Below are 27,413 nucleotides of genomic sequence, written 5' to 3'. Positions count from 1 at the left end.
CCATCACAATGTCCAGAAACAAGCCGAACTAGACAGGTATTACTGTCCATCTAACCATCACAATGTCCAGAAACAAGCAGAACTAGACAGGTTTTACTGTCCATCTCACCATCACAACGTCCAGAAACAAGCCGAACTAGACAGGTATTACTGTCCATCTAACCATCACAATGTCCAGAAACAAGCCGAACTAGACAGGTATTACTGTCCATCTAACCATCACAATGTCCAGAAACAAGCCGAACTAGACAGGTTTTACTGTCCATCTAACCATCACAATGTCCAGAAACAAGCAGAACTAGACAGGTTTTACTGTCCATCTAACCATCACAATGTCCAGAAACAAGCCGAACTAGACAGGTTTTACTGTCCATCTAACCATCACAATGTTGTCCAGAAACAAGCAGAAGAAGACAGGTATTACTGTCCCTCTAACTATCACGGAACCTAATGATTAATGAGAAAGTAAGACGACCAGTTTGAGGGAGGGAGGGGGGGGGGGGGGGGGTAGGCACATCTGCATACGTACCTCCGCATGTTTGCCGTCAGCTGTATAAATCTGCGTCACTGTCATGGCGTTCTTCGTCAGAGTGCCCGTCTTGTCAGAGCAAATGACATTTACGCACCCTGAAACACATAAAAAGCATTCAATAAGAAATGTGCAGTCTTCCATCACCATGGCTTGCTCGTGCACAGAGGGAATACATGAACCTTTCTATCAGAACACCAAGCTCAAGCTGTCAATACAAATTGATCCAAGGTAATATAATGCGATTATGAAAACCCATCACGGAGAAACTAATTACAGTGAGAGAGTATCTACATTTTGTACAGCCCAGAAGAAAAGTTGGCTAGAGAGAGGGAAGTGTAAGAAAGAAATAAGACAGCAGCTGAATTTAGATGAAGATCACACTCAGTGAAATCGATATTGAAAGACACCCCACCACTCTCAATTTAAGACTTCCCCCATTCTTCTTCTTCTTTTCGATCGCCTATCACACTTGGAGTCCAGATCTTGAGATATAATTAGTCGTCCTCTGCAGCGCAGCCACTGGCCCGTACAGCTTGTTGTGCAGGGACTCCGGCAATGGCCAGATTTCCTCTCTCAGCACCTGGTGGTTCCTGCAGTCTCGTAGGATGTGGGCCGCGTCCTGCTCTGCTTCTCCACAAGAACACATGGGGGAGGGCACAACATGCAGCTTCCCGTGGAGATGCTGGTTAAGTCTGTTGTGTCCCGTTCTCAGGCGGAAGATGACCACCTGCTGTGGTCTGGATAGCAGGTGGTAGCTGTCCTGTGGCTGAGGCGTCCTGTGCAGAGTGGTCTGGGTGGCCGAGTGGGAAACGCACTTGCCTCGGAAGCGAGAGGTTGCGAGTTCGACCCTGGGTCAGGGCGTTAGCAATTTTCTCCCCCCTTTCCTAACCTAGGTGGTGGGTTCAAGTGCTAGTCTTTCGGATGAGACGAAAAACCGAGGTCCCTTCGTGTACACTACATTGGGGTGTGCACGTTAAAGATCCCACGATTGACAAAAGGGTCTTTCCTGGCAAAATTGTATAGGCATAGATAAAAAAATGTCCACCAAATACCCGTGTGACTTGGAATAAAGGCCGTGAAAGGTGAATGCTCGCCCTAATAGGCTTGAGGTTTGCTGGCCGATGTGACTGTGTGATATATTGTGTAAAAAATTCCATCTCACACGGCAGAAATTAATATGTAAAGCGCATTGAGCATATATATGATTATACGCTATATCAAATGTCCATTATTATTATTATTATTATTATTAATGATGGACTTCCCCCATTTAAAGATGCTGCTCTCTCAGACTTTCTATTGCTTACGTCTGTAATTTGACCTCCTTGTTAAGCTTTTAAGACCCACATTTCTCAGATTTTGGTGGTCTTAAAAGTGGGTACAACTGTATTGGTGTTTTGCACAATAACATAGAAAACTAAATGTATCTAGAAAAACAACAACAACACATAAATCGTGACCACATGACTGAAGCGTCCTGTGACTCTTGGAGGTTTCCTAGTATTCAGGTAACCCTGAAATAAAGCCGCCCATAAGATAGCAACTGGAAAAAAGATACCAAAACGGTATCAATACTTCTCAGCCTACAGCTACTAACAAGAGTATCTGTTTCTAGGACTTAACTCTTACCAGTTCGGGGGTTTTAGGGCATATTTTACAGTGCTGTTGGTGCCTACTTGCCGAGTGGCTATCTGGGGTCATATTCTAAATGAAATATAGAAAATTATATATCAAATGAAAGGAAAATGAATAAGCTTTTCATATTTGCAAAGAGAATTGTGCTATCTTTAAAGGTAAAAATGTTATGGGGGTGACAACATGATTTTTGTTGAAATTTGTACGCCCATTTTTTGGAACACGTGAAAAACACAAAGAAGAAATTTTTTTTGTGTTCAGTTTATTTTAGATATGCTGCTAACTAGTCTGTTTGGGCATTCATTTTACATAACATAGCAAAGTTTTATAGAGTTTTGCTGATAAACAAAAAAGTTATTGTCACCTGAATACCCCCACCCAAATTTCAAAGTTGGACGTTTCATGCCTAAGGCCCCCCCCCAAAAAAATATTCTGTTTACAGTATCCTGACTGACCCTATTTTTTCGCGCGACCCTAGACTTTTGTTTGGCATTTGGTAAAAAAAAAAAAAAATAAATAAATAAATAAATAAAATAAAAAAAATAAAAATAACAAAAAATAAAAATTCGAAAAAAAAATAATTAAAAAATTGAAGAAAAAAAATTTGAAAAAAAAAAAGAAAACAAGAAGGGCAAAGCCCATACGACTCACATGCTTTACACATTTTTCCTACCAAAATACATGTGACCTTGACCCAAGGTCAAGGTCATCCAAGGTCATGCAACACAAAGCTGTTAATTCAAGACATAGGAAGTACAATGGTGCTTATTGGCTCTTTCTACCATGAGATATGGTCACTTTTAGTGGTTCACTACCTTATTTTGGTCACATTTCATAAGGGTCAAAGTGACCTTGACCTTGATCATATGTGACCGAATGTGTCTCATGATGAAAGCATAACATGTGCCCCACATAATTTTTAAGTTTGAAACAGTTATCTTCCATAGTTCAGGGTCAAGGTCACTTCAAAATATGTATACAATCCAACTTTGAAGAGCTCCTGTGACCTTGACCTTGAAGCAAGGTAAACCAAACTGGTATCAAAAGATGGGTCTTACTTTGCCCTATATATCATATATAGGTGAGGTATTGAATCTCAAAAACTTCAGAGAAAATGGGAAAAATATGAAAAATAGCTGTTTTTTAGGCAACATTTATGGCCCCTGCGACCTTGACCTTGAAGCAAGGTCAAGATGCTATGTATGTTTTTTGGGGCCTTGTCATCATACACCATCTTGCCAAATTTGGTACTGATAGACTGAATAGTGTCCAAGAAATATCCAACGTTAAAGTTTTCCGGACGGACGGACGGACGACTCGGGTGAGTACATAGACTCACTTTTGCTTCGCATGTGAGTCAAAAAAGGGGGCTTTGTTTTTTGGCAAAATAACGTAAAAATATGTTTTGGGGAAATAAAAAAAAAATTAAAAAAAAGTCCCGACCTACCGACCCTATTTTTTTGGCCTATGTTACCGTTAACACACTTTTTCTTTTTTTGTGCCTAATAATGCATTTCTATAACTAACTTATAACAAAAACCCAGCTTGTTTCAGTCATAAAGTGTGTCTTAAATATGAGTTTATCCACTGTCCGACCCATCCAATGTAAAAAAAAAAAAAAAAAAAAAATTATAATTAGATAATTGGTCAGTGGAAAACTACAGGGGGGGCATCGTAAGCTTGCTTACGATGGGCAAGGGAGCGAACTGGTAAGAGTTAAGGTCTTTTTAAATGGCGATGTTCACACCACCCTTCACGTATCGCCAAAGTCGGCTCCTGTGATGTATACCCGGGGGGGGGGGGGGGGGATATAGCTCAGTTGGTAGCGCGCTGGATTTGTATTCAGTTGGCCGCTGTCAGCGTGAGTTCGATCCCAGGTTCGGCGGAAATTTATTTCACAGAGTCAACTTTGTGTGCAGACTCTCTTTGGTGTCCGAACCTCCCCCCCGTGTACACTACATTGGGTGTGCACATTAAAGATCCCACGATTGACAAAAGGGTCTTTCCTGGCAAAATTGCTTAGGCACAGTTAATAATTGTCTACCTATACCCGTGTGACTTGGAATAATACGCCGTGAAAGGTAAATATGCGCCGAAATGGCTGCAATCTACTGGCCGTATAAAATGTCATCTCACACGGCATCACTGCAGAGCGCCTAGAACTGTACCCAGGGAATATGCGCGATATAAGACTCATTGATTGATTGATTGATACTCCACGACTAACATCCAGTGGGCATCCAGATCCAGACTGCTAGACGGGCACAGTGGCCTAGTGGATAAGGCATCGGCCTCCTAATCGGAAGGTTGTGGGTTCAAACCCCAGTCGCACCTGATGGGTTAAGGGTCGAGATTTTTCCAATCTCCCAGGTCAACTGAAGTCCATACTTGCTAGTGCCTTATCCCCCTTCATGTGTACAGACAAGCACAAAACCAAGAGTGCACGGAAAAGATCCTGTAATCCATGTCAGAGTTCGGTGGGTTATAGAAACATGAAAATACCCAGCATGCATCCCCAGAAAGCAGCGTATGGCTGCCAGAATGACGGGGTAAAAACCGTCATGCACATAAAAACCCACTCGTGCAAAAAACACAAGTGTACGTGGGAGTTTCAGCCCATGAACGCAGAAGAAGAAGAAGGAGACTGACCAAGTGTTTCCACCACAGGCAACTTTTTGATGATGGCTTTCCTCTTGGCCATCCTGATCACCCCAATGGCCAGCGTAACCGTCACCACGATCGGCAGACCCTCCGGTATTGCCGCCACAGCAAGGCTGAAACACATGGTCACTATATCAACATCATGTCCATACAATTCCAAAAACAGACTGCCAACGTTCCCCAATTCAGAATCAAACAAGAAGGGCAAAGCCCATACGACTCACATGCTTTACACATTTTTCCTACCAAAATACATGTGACCTTGACCCAAGGTCAAGGTCATCCAAGGTCATGCAACACAAAGCTGTTAATTCAAGACATAGGAAGCACAATGGTGCTTATTGGCTCTTTCTACCATGAGATATGGTCACTTTTAGTGGTTCACTACCTTATTTTGGTCACATTTCATAAGGGTCAAAGTGACCTTGACCTTGATCATATGTGACCAAATGTGTCTCATGATGAAAGCATAACATGTGCCCCACATAATTTTTAAGTTTGAAACAGTTATCTTCCATAGTTCAGGGTCAAGGTCACTTCAAAATATGTATACAATCCAACTTTGAAGAGCTCCTGTGACCTTGACCTTGAAGCAAGGCAAACCAAACTGGTATCAAAAGATGGGGCTTACTTTGCCCTATATATCATATATAGGTGAGGTATTGAATCTCAAAAACTTCAGAGAAAATGTGAAAAATGTGAAAAATAGCTGTTTTTTAGGCAACATTTATGGCCCCTGCGACCTTGACCTTGAAGCAAGGTCAAGATGCTATGTATGTTTTTTGGGGCCTTGTCATCATACACCATCTTGCCAAATTTGGTACTGATAGACTGAATAGTGTCCAAGAAATATCCAACGTTAAAGTTTTCCGGACGGACGGACGGACGGACGGACGACTCGGGTGAGTACATAGACTCACTTTTGCTTCGCATGTGAGTCAAAAACAAGATAGGTGTGTTTATAGGAACTGTTAATTATGACAAAACAAAACGTTACGGTCACTGATCTTCAACCAAGCCGTCTTTTAAGTGAACAGACAGAAGCAAGACAATCAATGTCTCGCTTGTGTCTTCTGAGCGAGCTCAATTTATCAGATAAGTTATGTCTCGCTTGTGTCTTCCGAACAAGCTTCTGGACAATTTGTCAGATAAGTTATGTCTTGCTTGTGGCTTCCGAACAAGCTTCTGGACAATTTGTCAGATAAGTAATGTCTTGCTTGTGGCTTCTGAACAAGCTTCTGGACAATTTGTCAGATAAGTTATGTCTCGCTTGGGTCTTCCGAACTTCCCCCAGATAAGTTATGTCAGTTTTGTCATAATTTCCCAGCGATGGGACAATAAAGTAATGAAATGAAATGAAATGAAATGAAATGAAATGAAATGAAATGAAATGAAATGAATGAAATGTCTCGCTTGGGTCTTCCGAACAAGCTTCTGGACAATTTGTCAGATAAGTTATGTCTCGCTTGTGTCTTCCGAACAAGCTTCTGGACAATTTGTCAGATAAGTTATGTCTCGCTTGTGTCTTCTGAGCGAGCTTCTGGGCAATTTGTCAGATAAGTTATGTCTTGCTTGTGTCTTCCGAACAAGCTTCTGGACAATTTGTCAGATAAGTTATGTCTTGCTTGTGGCTTCCGAACAAGCTTCTGGACAATTTGTCAGATAAGTAATGTCTTGCTTGTGGCTTCTGAACAAGCTTCTGGACAATTTGTCAGATAAGTTATGTCTCGCTTGGGTCTTCCGAACTTCCCCCAGATAAGTTATGTCAGTTTTGTCATAATTTCCCAGCGATGGGACAATAAAGTAATGAAATGAAATGAAATGAAATGAAATGAAATGAAATGAAATGAAATGAAATGAAATGAAATGAAATGAAATGAAATGAAATGAATGAAATGTCTCGCTTGGGTCTTCCGAACAAGCTTCTGGACAATTTGTCAGATAAGTTATGTCTCGCTTGTGTCTTCCGAACAAGCTTCTGGACAATTTGTCAGATAAGTTATGTCTCGCTTGTGTCTTCCGAACAAGCTTCTGGACAATTCGTCAGATAAGTTATGTCTTGCTTGTGTCTTCCGAACAAGCTTCTGGACAATTTGTCAGATAAGTTATGTCTCGCTTGTGTCTTCCGAACAAGCTTCTGGACAATTTGTCAGATAAGTTATGTCTCGCTTGTGGCTTCCGAACAAGCTTCTGGACAATTTGTCAGATAAGTTATGTCTCGCTTGTGTCTTCCGAACAAGCTTCTGGACAATTTGTCAGATAAGTTATGTCTTGCTTGTGGCTTCCGAACAAGCTTCTGGACAATTTGTCAGATAAGTTATGTCTCGCTTGTGTCTTCCGAACAAGCTTCTGGACAATTTGTCAGATAAGTTCCTTTTCTGTATTATAAGTGTTCGTCTGTCTGTTGTTTTCATATTTATCTAAATGTTATGAATACAATGTCAACATTATTTAAACCTATAGAAAGCAAGGTGAAGGTTGCGGGCCATACCTGACGCCGATGGTGAACATGTCGAGGATGCCCCTGCCCTGCACCCAGCCCAGCAGCATGATGAGGCCGATGATGAGGAAGGAATAGAAGGACAGCTGCTTGCCCAGGGTGTCCATGCTCTTCTGCAGGGGGGTCTTTGGGGCCTGCAGACATCACACACACAATATGTGTCAACTGATGAATTTCTTGATGTAATGTCAACTTTATGGAAATTCCCAATGAGTTTAATTTATCACAAGTTGCCTAATCTTCAAGTTATACAACTCTTACTTTGATAGCAAATAATATAAAATAAAAAAAACTCTAACAGAGTTACAGTGGAAACCCTGTTTAAAGACAACCCCCCCCCCCCCCCCTCCCAATTTAACATTTCCTTCTGTCTCAGACGAGCTGTTCATAGCCTCTGTATATTTACCTCTATTTTAAAACTACACCCCCCCCCCCCCACCCCACCCCCCCCCCCCCCACACCCAATTCAACATTTGCTTCTTTCTCAGACGAGCTGTTCATAGCCTCTGTATATTTACCTCTATTTTAAGACTACACCCCCCCCCCCCCCACCCCACCCCCCACCCCACCCCCCACCCTTTAAGACCTGATTTTCTTGGATTTGTGAAAGTCGTAAAAGGGGGTTTCCAAAGATTGTCTATTGAGTTACAGAATTCTAAGGGACCCAAAGGGTTTAAAATCGTGATCGTGATTGGCGTTTTTTGACCTTTCTGTGACCGTGATTGCCGAAATTTCCATTTCTGTGATCGTGATGGGACTTTGCCCGTGATCCGTGATGACAAAAAAATCAAGTCTCGTGATCGTGATTTGTTTTCATCATTGACTGCGGTGATCATTGACAAAAATCAAGGTAACTGTGATCGTGAAAGCTAAAATTTCCCTTCCCGTGAGGCCCTCAATTCTGCAGCTGTTGATTTTAAGTGTCTTTCAGCCCTTAATTTGCTGATGGTTTTGTAATCACTTAGAGCAGCTTTGTAAGGTTAAACATTATTGCTTCCATGCACCAAAAGATTACTCACATTCTTTTTATTTTCATGTATTGTGGTGTTGCCTGTCTGAAACTACTGCATTGATTATATAAGTCTATAAGACATGAGTAAGTCTGTAAACTGTCTGAAAAGTCTGTAAAATCTTTACTCCGTAACCACAAAACAATAATCCACACGACCAGTTTCATTCTTCGAAAGTAACAGTGTGAGGGGTGTGATGTTTGCATTGTACGATTTTACCTCTTCCCCTTGCATCATCTTGAAGATTTCACCAAATTCAGATTCATGGCCAGTGCCAATCACGATACCCTGAAATAAATAACACAAATAAATGTTCTCATGCGGTCAGACGTACACTGGCAACAACAATACCTACATCCCCCCAGACATTGCAACGAAACAAAAATGTGAATGCATGGAATGCAAAAGTAATAAACAGAATCCAAACCAAAGGCTCAGTCTAAATGATTCAAAATTGAAACAGTTTGAGTTGTCAACAGTGAGTTATCAGGCGCCTGGAGCTAATTGATGGGACTCGCACTATAGAAAAGATATTTATTATTGTAATTCAATCAAGTTTGCGTTTTAATGAAACAGATCCTGTGATTGGTCAGAATGCCCCAACTCATTGAAAATTACCGGTCATTAATTGTCGATAACCACTCGCTAAAAAATTCATTAACAACCTGCTGGCGAGGCGCATTGATACAGCCTCAACTAGTCTCGGTTAGCTTTGAGGGTCATTTTACAAGTAGGAAATATGAAGGCCAACGAAATACCGAGACCATAAGGTATGCGAAGTGATGACGTCGAATACGTGACGTAAGTTGATGCATGAATTCTTCCGGACTACGTCAGTCAATTCCAAAGATCGCTTTTGTGATGAAAAGAATTTGTTTTAGAGTTTGCTGTCCAGAAACCCGTCAAAAAGGAAGGGAAAATGTGTGTGAAAGAAAACAAAACAGGAGCAGAGTGATACGATAGGAATACAGAGACATATTTCTTGGGACTTGACCCTTGCAGGTAGGTGGACTGAAAGTAGTGTGTGAACAAAACAGAACCAATTCTGTCTGTTTACAACCGCATGAAAGCAGGAAAGAGATCGTCGTCAGATTGAATTACAATAACATTAACATGTTTCCATTTGAAACTTCTCGGTCTTCATCGTGGATTGACGCCCTCCCAAAGTCTAATTGAAGCCCGACGAAGCGACGTCAATCCCCGATGAAGTCCTCGAAGTTTCAAATGGAAGCATGTTAATGTGTAATCATTATTTATGTCAGAAAACACACTGCACTGTTTAGTCAACCAAATCCATTTTTTTAAATAACAAGAAGGGCAAAGCCCATACGACTCACATGCTTGACCTTGACCTTTACATGACCTTGACCTTCAGCTAAACCTAGCAATGACATCATACACTAAGAACTGCTTTACACATTTTTCCTACCAAAATACATGTGACCTTGACCCAAGGTCAAGGTCATCCAAGGTCATGCAACACAAAGCTGTTAATTCAAGACATAGGAAGTACAATGGTGCTTATTGGCTCTTTCTACCATGAGATATGGTCACTTTTAGTGGTTCACTACCTTATTTTGGTCACATTTCATAAGGGTCAAAGTGACTTTGACCTTGATCATATGTGACCAAATGTGTCTCATGATGAAAGCATAACATGTGCCCCACATAATTTTTAAGTTTGAAACAGTTATCTTCCATAGTTCAGGGTCAAGGTCACTTCAAAATATGTATACAATCCAACTTTGAAGAGCTCCTGTGACCTTGACCTTGAAGCAAGGTAAACCAAACTGGTATCAAAAGATGGGGCTTACTTTGCCCTATATATCATATATAGGTGAGGTATTACATCTCAAAAACTTCAGAGAAAATGGGAAAAATAGCTGTTTTTTAGACAACATTTATGGCCCCTGCGACCTTGACCTTGAAGCAAGGTCAAAATGCTATGTATGTTTTTTGGGGCCTTGTCATCATACACCATCTTGCCAAATTTGGTACTGATAGACTGAATAGTGTCCAAGAAATATCCAACGTTAAAGTTTTCCGGCCGGCCGGCCGGACGACTCGGGTGAGTACATAGACTCACTTTTGCTTCGCATGTTAGTCAAAAAAAACCAGAACACAGCAACAGACACAACTTTTTACATTCAAAAGTTACCTTTCCTCTGCCACATCGGACCAGAGTTCCCATGAAAGCGACATTCTTCCGATCTGAGACACGGCCATTTGAAACTTTCTTGTATTCTGCTTCAGTGGATTTGACCATTGGTTTTGTCTCCCCAGTGAAACTGGACTCATCCACTGCCAGCTCCACTGCCTGAAAATGACATCACAAAAATCTTAGTCCTCTTCATACAGTGGAACCCCCTTATAAGACCCCCCAATTTAAGACTTCCTCCTTTTTAAGACCTTGTTTTTTCAGATTTTCTGTTCATAACCTCTGTAAATTTACCTCCATTTTAAGACTCCCTCCTTTTTAAGACCTGATTTTCTCAGATTGTTTAAGGTCTTAAAAGGGGGGTTCCACTGTATTCTCATAATATTGCATATTTTTTCCCTGTATGTTAATCAGCAAAAAAAAAAAAAAAAAAAAAAAGAACGTCTGAATATTTGCTTACAATGTGAAATTAATTCTTATTCTGCTAAACTGTTGTCCTCATTAACACACAGCTTGTCAGTTTACTCGAATGACTCTTGACTGTCAGCAGGCTGTGAAGGCGCAAAAAAAACCACAAAAAAGTTCATCGCTAAAACTGATAGAAGTTCTATGTCTGTAGCCTGAAAACAAAACTTCAATGTTACACAGGAATGCACTACCTTCTATGGAAATGAGAAGGAAAATATTCTCAGCCACAAACAAATTTCAAGGATAAATGAGACCAATATTAAACAGAAACAGAAATAAGAAAACCAGATAGACTGCCAACGATCCAAAATTCAGAATCAAAAGACAAGAATTGTAGGTTATTGGAACGTTTATTCATTGACAAAACAAAACGTGACATTTCTCGTACAACAATTAAACGTTCCAAAAACCTACAATTTTTGTTTTTTAATTCTAAACAGAAATAGTGCAGGTACCTCGAAGAGTCTGATGTCGGCAGGAATGCGGTCCCCAATGTTGAGAATGATGATGTCTCCAGGCACCACGTCCTGGGCAAGGAATGTCTCCAACTGTCCATTGCGCATACTGTGGCATAAACATTGTTACACAAGTCATTAATTCAGAACAAATAGACGGTTAACAATCCCAAATCAAGAATTTAAAAAAAAAAAAAAGTTTACGGAATGTTTGATCTTATGCAGGAATGATGGTATTTGAGATGTGTATTTTCTTCTTCTGCATTCATGGGTTGCGACTCCCACGTGCACCCATGTTTTTGCATGAGTGGGTTTTTACGTAAATGACCGTTTTCCCTCTGCCGTTTAGACAGTTGTACTCTGTTTTCGGTGGAAAAAAATAGTCTTTTCATATCTTTGTATTCAAATGCACATAATGCAAAAGAGTTGTGTTTGTTGTACAATTCACCACAACCATAATTTCCCCCATTTGATTTGATGTATAATGTGTAGTGTTATTTGGTTTGTGTACTATATTAAGACTATTGAGTTTTGGGTAAATAGACACTTCCTGTAATGGCCACATGGTGTTCCTGTTATTTGTCCTACTCGTGTGAATGCTAAAATCTAGTTCTTATACACACACCACCATCCATCCACTCAAACCACTTGACCACCTGAGTGCGTTGTTTCCGACAATGGCCCTCAGTATGACTCCAGGGAGTTCAGACTCTTCTCCCAGGAGTACGGCTTCACCCATCTGACGAGCAGTCCCTACCACCCCGAGGGGAATGGAGAAGCAGAGAGAGCTGTACAGACTGTCAAAAACCTTCTGAAGAAAGCTAAAGATCCGTACATTGCCCTGATGAACTACAGAGCGACACCGTTGGCACAAGGCTTAAGTCCGGCTGAACTATTAAACGGCAGGCAACTTAGGACTAGGATCCCAACACATCCTTCTCGGTACATACCGAAACCCCTGGATCAAACGAAGTTCCGTGAAGCTGACTATCACCAGAAAATGCAGCAGAAGGCCAACTTTGACAGACGTCATCGTGCAAGGTCCCTGTCGCCACTACCACCGGGTCAGCAAGTCTGGATCAAACACCCAAGGCCTTGTCCAGCTGAAGTGACAACACCTTCAACACCAACCCGTTCTTACCCTGTGAAGACAAGTGCCGGTACAATGACCAGACGGAACCGCCACCAGCTTCGTCGCCGTAGTCGCCAGCAACAACACCAGAGTGACGTCCCAAGGTCATCTGCCACTCTCCCTGCTACCGAGGAACGCATCCCAGACCAAGAGCCACTGGACCTCACACCAGCCTTTGGAGGAGACGCTGCCCGAACAAGATCCGGACGCATTGTGAAGCCACGAGAAAGACTCGATCTTTGAAAACAGATATGCACATGGACTTCCGTGAAGTGCAAACTGTTCGATTTTGGTTTCGCGTTCGTTTTCGGTTCCGCGTTCGTTTTCGGTTCCGCGTCGTCTATTTAGTTTTATATTCGATTCGAGTTTTATTCTAGTCAAAGCGTTTTTGTGCTGAGTTTTGTCCATTCTTAATTAGGGGAGATGTAGTGTTATTTGGTTTGTGTACTATATTAAGACTATGGAGTTTTGGGTAAATAGACACTTCCTGTAATGGCCACATGGTGTTCCTGTTATTTGTCCTACTCGTGTGAATGCTAAAATCTAGTTCTTATACACACACCACCATCCATCCACTCAAACCACTTGATTCTACATAATGCTTGGCAAGTGTACCCATCAAAGTACAACTACATGTACCTCTGATATGACCTGGACATTTGGTGGAACTCAAAGTGATACTGAAAGTTCACAGCTTAAATTTCTTCTAACTGAATGAAGCTCACTTTAAAAAAATGTCTTCTCATGGTAGCACGTAGAGTGTGATCCACAATCCAACAAAAGTTACTGCAGTGGAACCCCCTTTTAAGATCCCCCAAGTTTGTAAGACTCCCTCCTGTTTAAAGACCTTGTTTTCTCAGACTTTGCGTTCATAACCTCTGTAAAATTACCCCCCAAGACTCCCTCCTTTTTAAAGACCTTGTTTTCTCAGACTTTGCGTTCATAACCTCAGCAAAATTAGCCCCAAGACTCCCTTCTTTTGAAAACCTGCTTTTCGCAGATTATTGGAGGTCTTAAAAGGCGGGTTCCACTGTACTAATTTGACACAGGTCCGTTCCACTGCTTTGGCAGATAATCAAGACACTGTGTAATAGGAGAGAAAATCTACAGCTCAAAAAAACAAGGCCTATCTAAGCGGATCTGCCATATACACAAGGCAATTCACCATCAGATACAATCCTTAAACACACGAACAATTAAAAATAACAAGAACTACATATATACATATATAAAGACAGAGAAACAAACAAGGACAGAAAACGGTAAAAAACAAAACAAACTTACCAATGACACTGGGGTGGAACAAGTTTAGTTAACGCTTCTAGTGACTGTTCCGACCTGTATTCCTGTAGTCAGTGAAAAAAGACAGCCATTAAAATAACAATGTCAATACACAGGGGGTTGGGGGAGCTGGGTCAAAGAATACATGAAATATCCATCATAAACTCTGCTGATTCTGCTACCCAATTAGGAGAACCCTCTATTGTAGCAATACCGAATACACACAGACACACAGATGCATGCACACAGAGATGCACGCGCACACACACAGACACACACACACAAACACACTCTCTATATCAAAGTCTCCTCCTTACCCTTCCACATTAATGCACACACATACGCACACACACACAAACATGCACACACACAGGCATTGCAATCACACGCACACGCACATAAATCAAAGCCACCTCCGTCCCCATTCCACACTCTCTCACGTCAAACAGTCACCCTCATTTGTATCTAATTGTAAAATGATAACATTACGCACTTCACCTACTACATCTTCCTATCATCTTTCATACGAGGCAACAGCTGTTTCCAGACACCATAACTGAGGCTTAAAATAGCCATAAACGCTTCTTCAACGGTCAGTCAGTCAGTACGTGTAACATGTGTTTCCGGATTCTCTGCATAGGCTCGTGACAAGATGTCTAATTATCATTGATACTGATACAAATCTTTACGGTGGACAGCAGTTTTAGGAGAATTCTTTTCATTGCGTGTAAAGAAGCAGCAAAGGATATCTTCACTGAGAAAAGATGTAGGATATGGCTTGAGGGCAAGAAAAGAACGATAGGCAGTACGTTGCAAATCAGGTTGACAGTTTTTTCCTACAGTGGTACCTGTGATGAAAGGACACCCTTTGGGAGTCAAACATGTGTCCCTCCACTGCAGGTGGTCTTTCAGAACATGGTTTAATGCTAAAATGAATAGACTAAGGGACTTCTCTTCTTCTTCGTTAATGGGATTAGACTCCTACGTTCATTCATGTTTTTAGCAAGAGTGGATTTTTACGTGGATGACTGTTTTTACCCCGCCATTCTGGCAGCATACGCCGATTTCAGGGGAGGCATGCTGGGTATTTTCGCGTTTTTATAACCCACCGAACTCTGACATGGATTACAGGATCTTTTCTGTGCGCACTTGGTCTTGTGCTTGCGTGTACACACGAAGGGGGTTAAGTCACTAGCAGGTCTGCACATAGTTGACCTGGGAGATCGGAAAAATCTCCACTCTTAACCCACCAGGCGGCAGCGACCGGGATTCGAACTCACGACCTCCCCATTAGGAGGCCAACGTCTTACCGCCACGCCACTGCGCCCGTCGTGACTAAGGGACAACAGTAGGTGTCCTATATTCGGAGGTGGCCTGTCATCGGAGGGGCCTCACAATGCATGCATGTAGCTTTGTACTATCTGAACACTCAGTTTCCTCACATATCGGCTTAATTAATGTCTTACTTCTAAGCCTTTTCTTTCAGGCTATAATGCCGTCTCACACAGACACACAGAAACACACTCAATCCCTTTCCTACCACATCTTTATCCTTCAGGCACGGTTTTCATCACTCACCCAAACCGGCAAGCCTCATATCTAATAACTCACCTGTACAAATGCCACTGTGACCACAATGATGATAGCCTGAGGACAAAAAGGGCAAAACTCACTGTAATGATGACAGTACATGTACATCTATGAGGAAATACAACAGTCTTCAAGAGACACAATGAGAGAGAGAGAGAGAGAGAGAGAGAGAGAGAGAGAGAGAGAGAGAGAGAGAGAGAGAGAGAGAGAGAGACAGAGACACACACATACAGAGACAGAGAGATAGAGACAGAGAGAGAGAGAGAGACACAAACAGACAGAGAGACAGACCTAGATAGAGACAGAGAGAGAGAGAGACACACACACAAAAAGAGACAGAGAGACAGAGAGAGAAAGAGAGACAGAGAGAGATAGAGAAAGAGACAGAGAGAGATAGAGAAAGAGAGAGAGAGAGAGAGAGAGAGAGAGAGAGAGAGAGAGAGAGAGAGAGAGAGAGAGAGAGAGAGAGAGAGATGGATGGATGGATTGTTTAATTGTATAACCAGTGGATTGGTTTTTACAATGGTAAAAAAAGTAAATATACAAAAGCAGCATTTCACGTAATCAAATCAAAAGTATATACATGACATTACACTCACGTGATCATTGATCGTAACAATTTTTGACAGATGCCTGCTAATAAAGTCAGCATACAGGCACACTCACACAGGCACAAAGTCACACACGCACACACACACGCGTGCCGCACGTAAATACGTACATATAAATATATACATGTACACCATAGCAAGCAGATTTGCACACATCATCAAAAAAGACCCAAATTTGTTTGCCTATTCAAAAAACAAAAAGCAAACAAAAAACCCAGATAAATATTCTTTCTTCTACAAGAAAAACGGCATCTCCCAGAAGGTAGTAGTAGGCATACAGACAGCTAGCCAGACAGGCTGACAGACACGCACACGCATGCACTCACAGAGTATCAACCAAAACAAAAAAACAAGTCGCGTAAGGCAAAATTACTGCATTTAGTCAAGCTGTGGAACTCACAGAATGAAACTGAACGCACTGCATTTTTTCACAATGACCGTAGTCCGCCGCTTGTGCAAAACGGAGTGAAACCAGGGTTCCACACAGGCTCTGAGGTCAAGGGTATTCATACCCTTTCACCAAAAAAGTAAAGGGTTTTCATACCCTTTCCTGATTGATCAAAGGGTATGGCAATATGTTGTCGGCGACTCGGTGTATTGCTTTGCTGTTTTACCAGGTTCTTGCAAGTGCATGATGTCAATGTGTGCAAATTGCATTGTCAATTTGAGAGTGCTTTGAATAAAGGAAATAATTTATGACCATTGTGAAATGTCATGTGTGTAAATTCTTGCTTGTAGCATTACAATAAGTGAATAACACTTACATATTTACAGCAATTACCGGGGTATCAAACACTAGTCAGAGGCTGAGAGCTTTCACAAAATGAACAAGTAAACTGGCTTGAAATTCTGAACAGTAAACTTTTATTAATAACTCAGAACCCAGCCACCAACTGACAATTATGAGTTCAACAGTGCTGTGCCACACAGTTTTTTCCCAACAAATTCAGGGTAATGCTATGAAAAGTCAGTTCAGTTCCACAACAACAAGAACATTATTATGAGTATCAATAAGTTTGAAATCATTTGCCTGTTCAGTTGTTGGTTACAAATTAACAACACACCTATCAAGTGCCTGTTGAAATTCACATCTGCAACACACTTGTGACTGTGTCTCTCCACAACAACAGTTCAATCTAAGTTCCAACACACTAAAGCGTGGCATCATTGAAAGGGCGTTGCAACTGTAGGCTCTAATATTACTCTGTAACTCAGTCTTTGGGTGAAGTCTTGGTGTTTTGCTTTGCAAGTCACAGCCACTGTCAACAAATTTCTTTTTCCTCATGGCTCCGTGCACTTGTAATGCCCTTCCAGTGATGTCACGCTTTAGGTAAGTGCCTACGTGTTTAATCATCATTTTGTTGGCCAGTCTCTCCACTGAGAGTCGGTTCCTTAGCTTTGACTTCCCCCTGTTCTGTTGACTAAAGCCTCTCTCACAGGGTACAGAAGTGATTGGAATGGTCAAGAGAATTTCACCAAGCATGCTAAAATCAGGTATCGCAAACGTCAAAGTTCGTTGTTTTCGATCAACTGCAGCAGGCTTTCTTGATCTTGGTCGTGGCATTTTCAAACACAAAGTCAGTGACAAAGCTGATCGTCTCCAAACTTGCACGCTCGCGGTCTTCGCGGAACCAACAGAACCGAAAATAGCGGAGGGGAAGTAATTCTGGTCACGCTGTCAGCGCCAACTTTCTGGAGACAGTAAACACGTGTCGAAATTGCCGGTGAAGCTTTCCGAAATTAGTCTCCCGCGAAAAAACAAAAAACAAAAAAAACTCGAGCGTCGCATAACCAGTCGTACCGTTTGTAAAACGATCAAAGTTATACCCTTTTGCCTTTCAAGTCGTACGTTATTATACCTCTTGGCAAAATAATTGTTACTTACCAACACCCTCTCAAAGAGCGTCTCGTACGTGATTTGGGGGGTCAGAGGGTATAATACCTCCAATTTTACGTGATGTGGAACCCTGTGAAACTGACGAGCCTGTTCAGCGTGGTAGTGGTTTCGCTGTGCTGCATAGCGCGCTTTTCTGTACCTCTCTTCGTTTTAACTTTCTGAGCGTGTTTTTAATCCAAACATATCATATCCATATGTTTTTGGAATCAGGAACTGACAAGGAATAAGATGAAATTCTTTTTAAATCGATTTCAGAAATTTAATTTTGATCATAATTTTTATTCTTTTAATTTTCAGAGCTTGTCTTTAATCCAAATATAACATATTTATATGTTTTTGGAATCAGGAAATGATGTAGAATAAGATGAACGTAAATTTGGATCGTTTTATATGAAAAAAAATATTACAATTTTCAGATTTTTAATGCCCAATTCATTAATTAACTTTTAAGCCACCAAGCTGAAATGCAATACCGAAGTCCGGCCTTCGTCGAAGATGGCTTTACAAAAATGTCAATCAATTTGATTGAAAAAAGAGTGTGTGACAGTGCCGCCTCAACTTTTACAAAAAGCCGGATATGACGTCATCAAAAGTATTTATCGAAAAAATGAAAAAAACGTCCGGGGATATCATTCCCAGGAACTCTCATGTCAAATTTCATAAAGATCGGTCCAGTAGTTTGGTCTGAATCGCTCTACACACACACACGCACAGACAGACACACACACATACACCACGACCCTCGTCTCAATTCCCCCCTTTATGTTAAAACATTTAGTCAAAACTTGACTAAATGTAACAAAAACAATTCCTGGTAACGGTAACAATGAGGAATGCATTGTGCATGTCATGAATCACAAATCAAGTCTCTTCTGCCTCGCTTTCCATGCCAGGAATAAATACTCAGCAAAACTTATGACTTTTGTTTCGTCACTACATTTCAACAGTTCACACAGTTGGAGTTCGAGTGGGGAGTCAACAGGTATGCCAATATATCTGTTTCTGATATCCTGATACACGGGGCACACAAAAACAACATGTATTTCATCCTCAGTTTTATTTGTACAAAAAGGGCATAGCCGGCTTGATTCCGGGTGCGAAAAACGTTGCCTGTGTGCACTGAATGGGGAGACGCCCAGTCTGAACTTGCTGAGAGCTGTCCTGTAGATATTAACTTTTATATAGTCTAAATAATGTTCTCGTCCTATCAGACTTTTGTGACTGTGATAAAGTTCAAAACGAGGACTCTGTGACGTATGGTTGAGCCATTTCAGACAAAAGTTTTCACTTAATCGTTCTTTGAAGGTGCGCAGGAATTAAAAAGTCTCTCATCGTGTGGTGCCACGCTTCCGAACTGCCACACGAGGCCAAAACCAAGCTCACACAACAAAGACTTAACACGTGTGACCCAGTTGTCATGGCCCCTTTCATGCATGTTTAATAGGGACAAGTAAGCCATCTTAGAAAATCTAACGTCCGGCTGCTTAACGGAACCAATATTAAATACACTTTGCAGCGGACTCGATGTAAAGTGGGTAACGACCAAGTTCACTGTAAATCATGTCGTTAGCTGTCATCATTGGTACATTCATAAAAAGCTTACACGCGTACAGGTGCACCCTTTCAATCTGTTTGTTTTCGCTGTGACCCCAAAATCCAGAAGCATAGAGCAGTGAAGGAACAATCTGAGCATCAAACAGTTTGAAAAACACTTCGCATGAGGAAATACCACACTTTTTCAGCGTTCTAAGGATATCTATTGTTCCCTTCTTGCCTCTCGACACAAATTCCTCCGTGCCTATGTTGAAACTCATCATTGTAGAAAAGGTGAAGCCAAGGTATTTATACCTACCAACAACTTCGAGTTTCTCAGTACCTAAATACCACTTTTCTTTCTCGGATAAATAGCCACCTTTACGGAATACCACAACTTTTGTTTTTTACGCATTAACTTTCAGTCCAAGTCTGTTTGACGATTCGATTAGTGTGGTTAGCTGAGCTTGCAGTCCTATTACAGTAGATGACATGAGAGCGAGATCATCTGCAAACAACATGAGAAATATTTCTACCTGGTTAGGTAGCAACTGAATGCCCTGTCTCCCCTGCCCGATTATGTCATTTGCAAGTTCATTAATAAAGAGGGTGAACAAAATCGGACTGCACATACATCCTTGTTTCAGGCCCTGAAGGCACTGGAAAAAGTCCGTGAGCCAGCCGCTGCTAGTTGAACGAACGCATGCTCTGATATTAGCATACATAGCCTGAAGCATATAGTCAGCATTTCACCTCTCACACCAAATTTTGAAAGAACAAACCACAACGCAGCATGGTTGATCATATCAAAACACTTATAAAAGTCCACAAAGGCCACATAAAGCTTTGAGTTGCGGGAAAGCTGTTTCTTGATCATCGCGTACAATGTAAAAATATGGTCTACCGTAGAGTACGCCTTGCGGAAACCTGCTTGTGCGTCAGTGATGACGCCATGCTCTTCTGCCCACTTTGTCAGTCTCGTGTTTAAAATAGAAAGAAACACTTTGCTAACACAACTCAATAATGAGATGCCTCTATAGTTATCTGGCAAGTCAGGGTCTCCTTTTTTATATAAAGAGAGAGAGAGAGAGAAAGAGAGAGAGAGAGAAAGAGAGAGAAAGAGAGAGAGAGAGAGAGGAGAGAGAGAAAGAGAGAGAGAGATAAAGAGAGAGAGAGAGAGAGAGAGAGAGAGAGAGAGAGAGAGAGAGAGAGGGGACAACACTTTGCAGTTAGGTCCATTAATTAATACGCGTTCCATCCTAACCTTCACTTTATCACGTTAAAATGTGATCAAGAACCATAACATCCCATCTTAATTTGCAATTTTTTCAACTGCCACCAACAGCTGTGTAGTTATTGCAGTTGAACCACAGGCAACTGAATCCTTACGCTTATTTGCATGTGTACAGATGCTGATGCTGGATCAATAACACGGGTAAAAACACCTTTTATTATTAGCTCAAGACAATATTATGTCAATAAATGCTGCTGATTGACATGTACTATTGGAACTTTTTTTAAATGGCAATAAGGAAGAGGTGATAGGATGCACACACACACAAATAAAATAATAATAATTCATTAATCCAATTAGCTACTGCATAATGAGTGTAAAATCATCTGGAAAAAAGGCAAAATAAAAGAAGATTCTTTTCCTACAAGGACTTTATTTCTCTCCTTTTTACATTAGTCAAGTTTTGACTAAATGTTTTAACATAGAGGGGGAATCGAGACGAGGATCGTGGTGTATGTGTGTGTGTCTGTCTGTCTGTCTGTATGTGTGTGTAGAGCGATTCAGACCAAACTACTGGACCGATCTTTATGAAATTTGACATGAGAGTTCCTGGAAATGATATCCCCGGAATTTTTTTTTCATTTTCTCGATCAATACTTTTGATGACGTCATATCCGGCTTTTTGTAAAAGTTGAAGCAGCACTGTCACACCCTCATTTTTCAATCAAATTGATTGAAACTTTTGTAAAGCAATCTTCGACGAAGGCCGGACTTCGGTATTGCATTTCAGCTTGGTGGCTTAAAAATTAATTAATGACTTTGGTCATTAAAAATCTGAAAATTGTAATAATTTTTTTTTTTTTATATAAAACGATCCAAATTTACGTTCATCTTATTCTACATCATTTCCTGATTCCAAAAACATATAAATATGTTATATTTTAAAAATATAAAAATTATGATCAAAATTAAATTTCCGAAATCGATTTAAAAAGAATTTCATCTTATTCCTTGTCGGTTCCTGATTCCAAAAACATATAGATATGATATGTTTGGATTAAAAACACGCTCAGAAAGTTAAAACGAAGAGAGGTACAGAAAAGTGTGCTATGCAGCACAGCGAAACGGCACTACCGCGCTGAACAGGCTCGTCAGTTTTACTCCGTTTTGCACAAGCGGCGGACTACGGTCATTGTGAAAAAATGCAGTGCGTTCAGTTTCATTCTGCGAGTTCCACAGCTTGACTAAATGTAGTAATTTCGCCTTACGCGACTTGTTACTTATCTATTTGCTTGATTATTTTGTCTACTCTAAATCTGTAATGGGACAATGCTAGTGGAAGGAATGGACCCCCCGAGTCTTAAAATGGACATGAATTTACAAACGTTATGAACAGAAAAGCTGGACAGGCAAGGACTGTAAAGGGGGGGGGGGGTCTCAGACAGTCTTCAAAGGGGAATTATATTGTATGTCAAATGGTATCTCAAAGACTCACCACTGTAATACTGATTGCATCGTCAAACTGTCGCATGAAAATGCTGACTGCTGCTGAAGCTAGAAGGAGCAGAATCAAAGGGTCTTTGAACTGAAAACAGAACAAGCATCCATGTTTTGGTCAACGCTTATCATCAGATTCAACAAAATAACAATAACAACAACAACACTTCATTGTCCATTAAAATATTACATTAAAAAGGACCATTTTCTTTGACACACCTAGCCTGCCTGTATAAATGATCATAACTTGAACATTTCATAAGGCAAAATCGTTTAAGGCTTCTATAATCACTGTGTCTTGAAATATCGTGTCACCTTTACCAATGAAAAGCCATGATTTCTAGGCTAACGCTTCATTTCATGCGAACTGGTGTGACTGCAGCAGCACTGACTTTTAAAACTAAAAAAAGAACATAATTATCCAGCAAACTCTATATGTGTGTTCGTACATTTAATTGTCAGACAAGGGTTAAACTAAATCATTTTCTAAAAAAGAGGTTAGTGATGAAAAGATCACTGGATCTAACTCACTTGAACTAGGTATTTCTTCCACAGAGGATCCTCCTTGGAAATTTCAAACATGTTAGGACCGTGCACAGACAGCCGATGTCGCGCTTCGTCGGACGACAGGCCTGTTCTGAGATCAGTGCGGCATCTCTCAGCCACCTCATCCACAGTCAAGGTCGCTGCCTGGTCCACCCGCAAAGATCCCATCATGTCGCCTGTCTGAAACAAAGAAATATTTTCTGTTAGACCAGCTAGCCTAAAAATAAAATGAGTAGATCACGCGCACCTAAAGGACAGAGCCAAAAGTTTTCTGCATCACTTTAATTAGAGCATGGAGCCTTTATTGGGATTTGCCCTACAGAAAATTCATTCATTATTATTATCATTATTATTTGTTTGTTGTACAAAAGGCAATGAAAGCAGGTCTAAAAGGGTGGGTACTAATGCAGGTAAATTCAGACATTAATTGAAACAAATCTGGAATATCAAGGGTCTTGTTATACATTGACATTGATAGTTTTCTTCTTCTTCGTCGTTCGCTAGATAGTTTTATCATAAGAACCTTTTCTAATTCCTATTAACTCGATGTTCTTTAACTATATTTATACATAAATGTATATTGTAAAGCAGTATGCATTGTTAGAGGATTTTTTAGTAGCAGTGTTTAAATGTCGAAGCTGCTTTTCCCATTTTTACCCAAGAGACCGACTGTATATTGTGTTATTGTATTTGTCAGACTTGATTGTACCAAGTCCCTACACATGAATACACGCATGCAGGAAAAAAAAAATATATGGGTAGCGCCGTATGTATGGCAGCTCGCTTTCCCCGGGGAGAAAGCAGCCCGAATTTCCATGAGGGTAACCTCACTGGACTGTAAATCTTATCCAATCCAATCCAATCCAATGTTGTAATGCGCTTAGAGCCAAATGTTTTTGTTTTTTGTAAGGGATAGGCGCAATATAAATACACTTTATTATTATTATTATTATTATTATTATTATTATTATTTATTATTATTATTTGTTATTATTATTATTATTGGCTCACGTAAGTGTAGCCTATGCGATGATAAACTTTGTCTGTCTGTGCGTGCGTGCGTGCGTGCGTGCGTGCGTGCGTGCGTGTGTGTGTGATAGAAACTTTAACATTTCCGAGTCTATGGATAAAGCTCGCATAAAGATTACGTCTCGGTCAAAAGTGTTTGACGTGTGTGATAGAAACTATTTGAAGACGTCACATTATGACGTAAGAGGGTTAGACGTCATGCAAAGGAGAAAGGAGTTACTGAAAGTCTCGGTCATTGTTATTGTGAGCGGGCCGAGACTACTTGGCAGATCGAGGGTCTCGCTTTCTTGCACAGTTTCACCTATGCTTACTGTGTACGTGTGTATGTGTGTGTGTGTGTGTGTGTGTGTGTGTGTGTGTGTGTGTGTGTGTGTGTTTGTCGATTTCTTACGTGAGCCTTGAAGGCTTCGCCTCTTGTTATTATTATTATTATTACAAGGGCCTGCATGGGTTCCATTGTGATGTATCACAGAAACAAGCTGCTCTTTAATTCTCTACTTCTGGTTCTCTCCCTTGCCTTATTCACCACTTTGGTTTGAGATAGTTGTCGGTAGCGGCGCTGTCTTCAAAACCAGTTCGATCCCCACGTTACTGGCAAGTGATTTATTCCCCAGAGTCAACTTTGTGCAGACTCTCCTAGGTGAGAAAGCAGCCCGAACTTCCATGAGGGTTACCTCACAGGACTATATAAAATCTTATTCTTATCTACAAATAATTATGTTTGTCTATTTGTTTGGTTGGTTGGTTTGTTGATTGTAAAATGTAATGCTGAGCTATCCTTTGTTCCTTCTGAGTTACATTAGGCCCCCCCCAAAAATAGTCTGTTTACGGTAACATAGGCAAAAAAGATAGGGTCGGTAGGTCGGGATATTTTTTTTCCCCAAAAAAACCACCATATTTTTAAGCTATTTTGCCAAAAAAACAAAGACTTTCTCCCCCCCCCCCCCCCCACCCCCCCCCCCCCAAAAAAAAAGTCTAGGGTCGCGCAAAAAAATAGGGTCGGTCGGGATACCGTAAACAGACTATTTTTTTGTGTGTGGCCTAAGTGGGTTTTTTCCTCCTTGTTTGCTTGTTTTTGTTTGCCTTTTTTTCATCCACATCATATAGATAGCTACCTTTGGAAAGCTGTGTGTGTATTATTAGAATATGTCCATACACACATATATACACACATACCTTCTATATTGATTCAAAAATTATTTTTTTAGTGCAACAATCTTTGTGAACGCTGAACTTGAAGAAAATCATGACACTAGCTCTAACAGTAACATAACAACACTTCACGTATATAAAATCAACTTGGAGAAAATTAATTCATCTTACAAGAACAACCTGAGGCGACAGTGTCACAATACTAAAGATCAAAACCCAAAGCAAGCTACAGTGGAACCCTCCTTCTAAGACCTGAAAAAACTGAGAAAATCATGTCTTAAAAATTAAAAAAGAGGGATTCTTAAAATAGGGGTAAATTTAAAGAAGTTATGCACAGAAAATCGGAGAAAACGGTCTTAAAAAGGAGGGATTCTTAATTTGTTTTGTTTTTAAACGGGAGTTCCACTGTACCCTTGAGCCCTTGATACGTACAGTACTCTCTCATAATTTAAAAAAACCCAATTGGTCTGTAAAGCTGATTGCTTAAATGTTGCCCTCCATGCAATAAAACATTGTATTGGCTGCAATGAAGCACAAAGCACAGTAAAGCTTGCCTGTCGATGCACTTTTGATGTTCAGGTTTTAACAACAACAAAAATAACAGCTACATACGAATTCCCTGTAGCGTGTCAAAGGGCGCTTTGGAGAGTACTTACCATTGCGCCACCCTATGCGCAGTGAATATTTCTTTGTCAGTCTCGTCTCTGATATCAACACACACACACACACAAACACGCGCGCACACGCACACACACACGCACGAACAATTAGGTAACATGATATGGTGGCATTTGCTAAGCTACAGATTGAGCAATGGACAAAAATGACCCATAGTCTTTTCCCCCCAGGCTGAACCCTGCAGCTAAGGTGAGAGTAGGAATGACCTCCCACCCTACCTCTCACTAAAATATCTATATATATCTATACATGGGATAGAGCCACTTGTTAATTGTTTCTTGTTCACAAAAGCACTAATCAAAAAATTGCTCCAGGGGCTTGCAACGTAGTACAATGTATTACCTTACTGGGAGAATGCAAGTTTCCAGTACAAAGGACTTATTTCTTACATACTGCTTGACTAAAATCTTTACAAACATTGACTATATTCTATACAAGAAACACTTAACAAGGGTAAAAGGAGAAACAGAATCCGTTAGTCGCCTCTTACGACATGCTGGGGAGCATCGGGTAAATTCTTCCCCCTAACCCGCGGGGGGACCAGGGAGGGGTAAATCCTTCCCCCTAACCCACTGTATCATTAATCTTCAAAGAATAACTTGAAACAAACTAAAAAAAACACACCACCAAAACTAACATCTGAGGGGAGAAGAAGAAGAATATTCTTCAAAATGTAGACAAAGGAAATGATCAGGTACTCTCATCGACAACAATTCCTCCCTCAAATTTAATTAATAACACGTACTTCGATAGTCTGTGCCAAACAGTCATATGAAATAACAATAGGCATGTTAGAAAACACAACACACTATCCGCAACTAGTACAGAACATGTGTTGCATATTTCCACGAGCCGATGACCAGCTACAGAAAGTGTGCAATAGGAAAAGCGTGGAGCAACATATGTGGCAAAAATCCATAATCCTATGTACTGTGAAATGTTGACAGATTTGCTGTTTTTTCATAGTCGCTGTAACCTTGTGTAAGAGGACAAAGGGAAAGCCATGGGATTTAATTAAACTTAAAGGAAGGAAAGGGACTGAAGGTTGGGGGAAGGAAGATTTTTAATCATTAAGAATCTCATTTCCAATCAAGGGCCGCGTTCATTGCAAACTTTAGTGTAAATCCTGCATTTTCATGTGCCATATATGTGTTTTAGCCATATCATTGCACGAAAGAGGTCTTGTTTTTGAGTCAACCTAAGCAAATTAATCAAAGTCAGTGTGACTCCTGTCTACTTACTGTAAAACTGTATTTGAAAAGCTGTTGGATCACTTGTTTGAAATGATCATGACCATGAACTTGTAACAGAAGTTATCAGCATTGAGTACAGTGCAACCCTCTTTCAAGACCCCCAAATCCTGAGAAAATCAGGTCTTCAAATTAAAGACATTATGAACAAAATGTATGTAAGGCCAAAAAAGAAATATAGTCTGTTTACGGTAACATAGGCAAAAAAAATAGGGTCGGTAGGTCGGGATTTATTTTTTCCCCCAAAAAACTTATTTTTAAGTTATTTTGCCAAAAAAACAAAGACCTTTTTTTTCTTCCCCCAAATGCCAAAAAAAAGTCTAGGGTCGCGCGAAAAAATAGGGTCGGTTGGGACACCGTAAACAGACTATTTTTTGGGGGGTGCCTAAAAGTAGGGATCAGTGAAAGAGGGCAAGGCATAAATCAGGGGTTCTATAAACGGCGGTGATAGTTCCACTGAAATAAAGAATGTACACACAATTCGACTTCACGTTCTGACAATGAAGATTTAGGATTCAATTTCAAACAAAACACGCTGTGTTGTGAAGAACAATGTACATATTA

General features: G+C 40.6%; 1 protein-coding gene across 1 annotated transcript in view; it reads right to left on the bottom strand.

Annotated features, from left to right (window-relative positions):
• Nucleotides 1-27,413, bottom strand: part of LOC138962152 (calcium-transporting ATPase type 2C member 1-like) — a 67,593-nt gene that overhangs the window by 28,651 nt on the left and 11,529 nt on the right. Inside the window, exons 2-11 of the mRNA XM_070333879.1 lie at nt 22,726-22,920; nt 22,193-22,282; nt 15,444-15,479; nt 13,836-13,897; nt 11,420-11,528; nt 10,497-10,655; nt 8,558-8,626; nt 7,320-7,462; nt 4,817-4,941; nt 530-627 (exon numbers count right to left, since the gene is read on the bottom strand). Of these exons, the coding sequence (XP_070189980.1) occupies nt 530-627; nt 4,817-4,941; nt 7,320-7,462; nt 8,558-8,626; nt 10,497-10,655; nt 11,420-11,528; nt 13,836-13,897; nt 15,444-15,479; nt 22,193-22,282; nt 22,726-22,920 (1,086 nt within the window). The remainder of the gene's footprint in view (nt 1-529; nt 628-4,816; nt 4,942-7,319; nt 7,463-8,557; nt 8,627-10,496; nt 10,656-11,419; nt 11,529-13,835; nt 13,898-15,443; nt 15,480-22,192; nt 22,283-22,725; nt 22,921-27,413) is intronic.

The sequence above is a fragment of the Littorina saxatilis genome, linkage group LG1 (assembly GCF_037325665.1).
Source record: "Littorina saxatilis isolate snail1 linkage group LG1, US_GU_Lsax_2.0, whole genome shotgun sequence".
In the NCBI taxonomy this organism is placed as follows: domain Eukaryota; kingdom Metazoa; phylum Mollusca; class Gastropoda; order Littorinimorpha; family Littorinidae; genus Littorina; species Littorina saxatilis.
The sequence above is the reverse complement of the archived record's forward strand: the minus strand, read 5'-3'. Positions and strand labels throughout refer to the sequence as shown.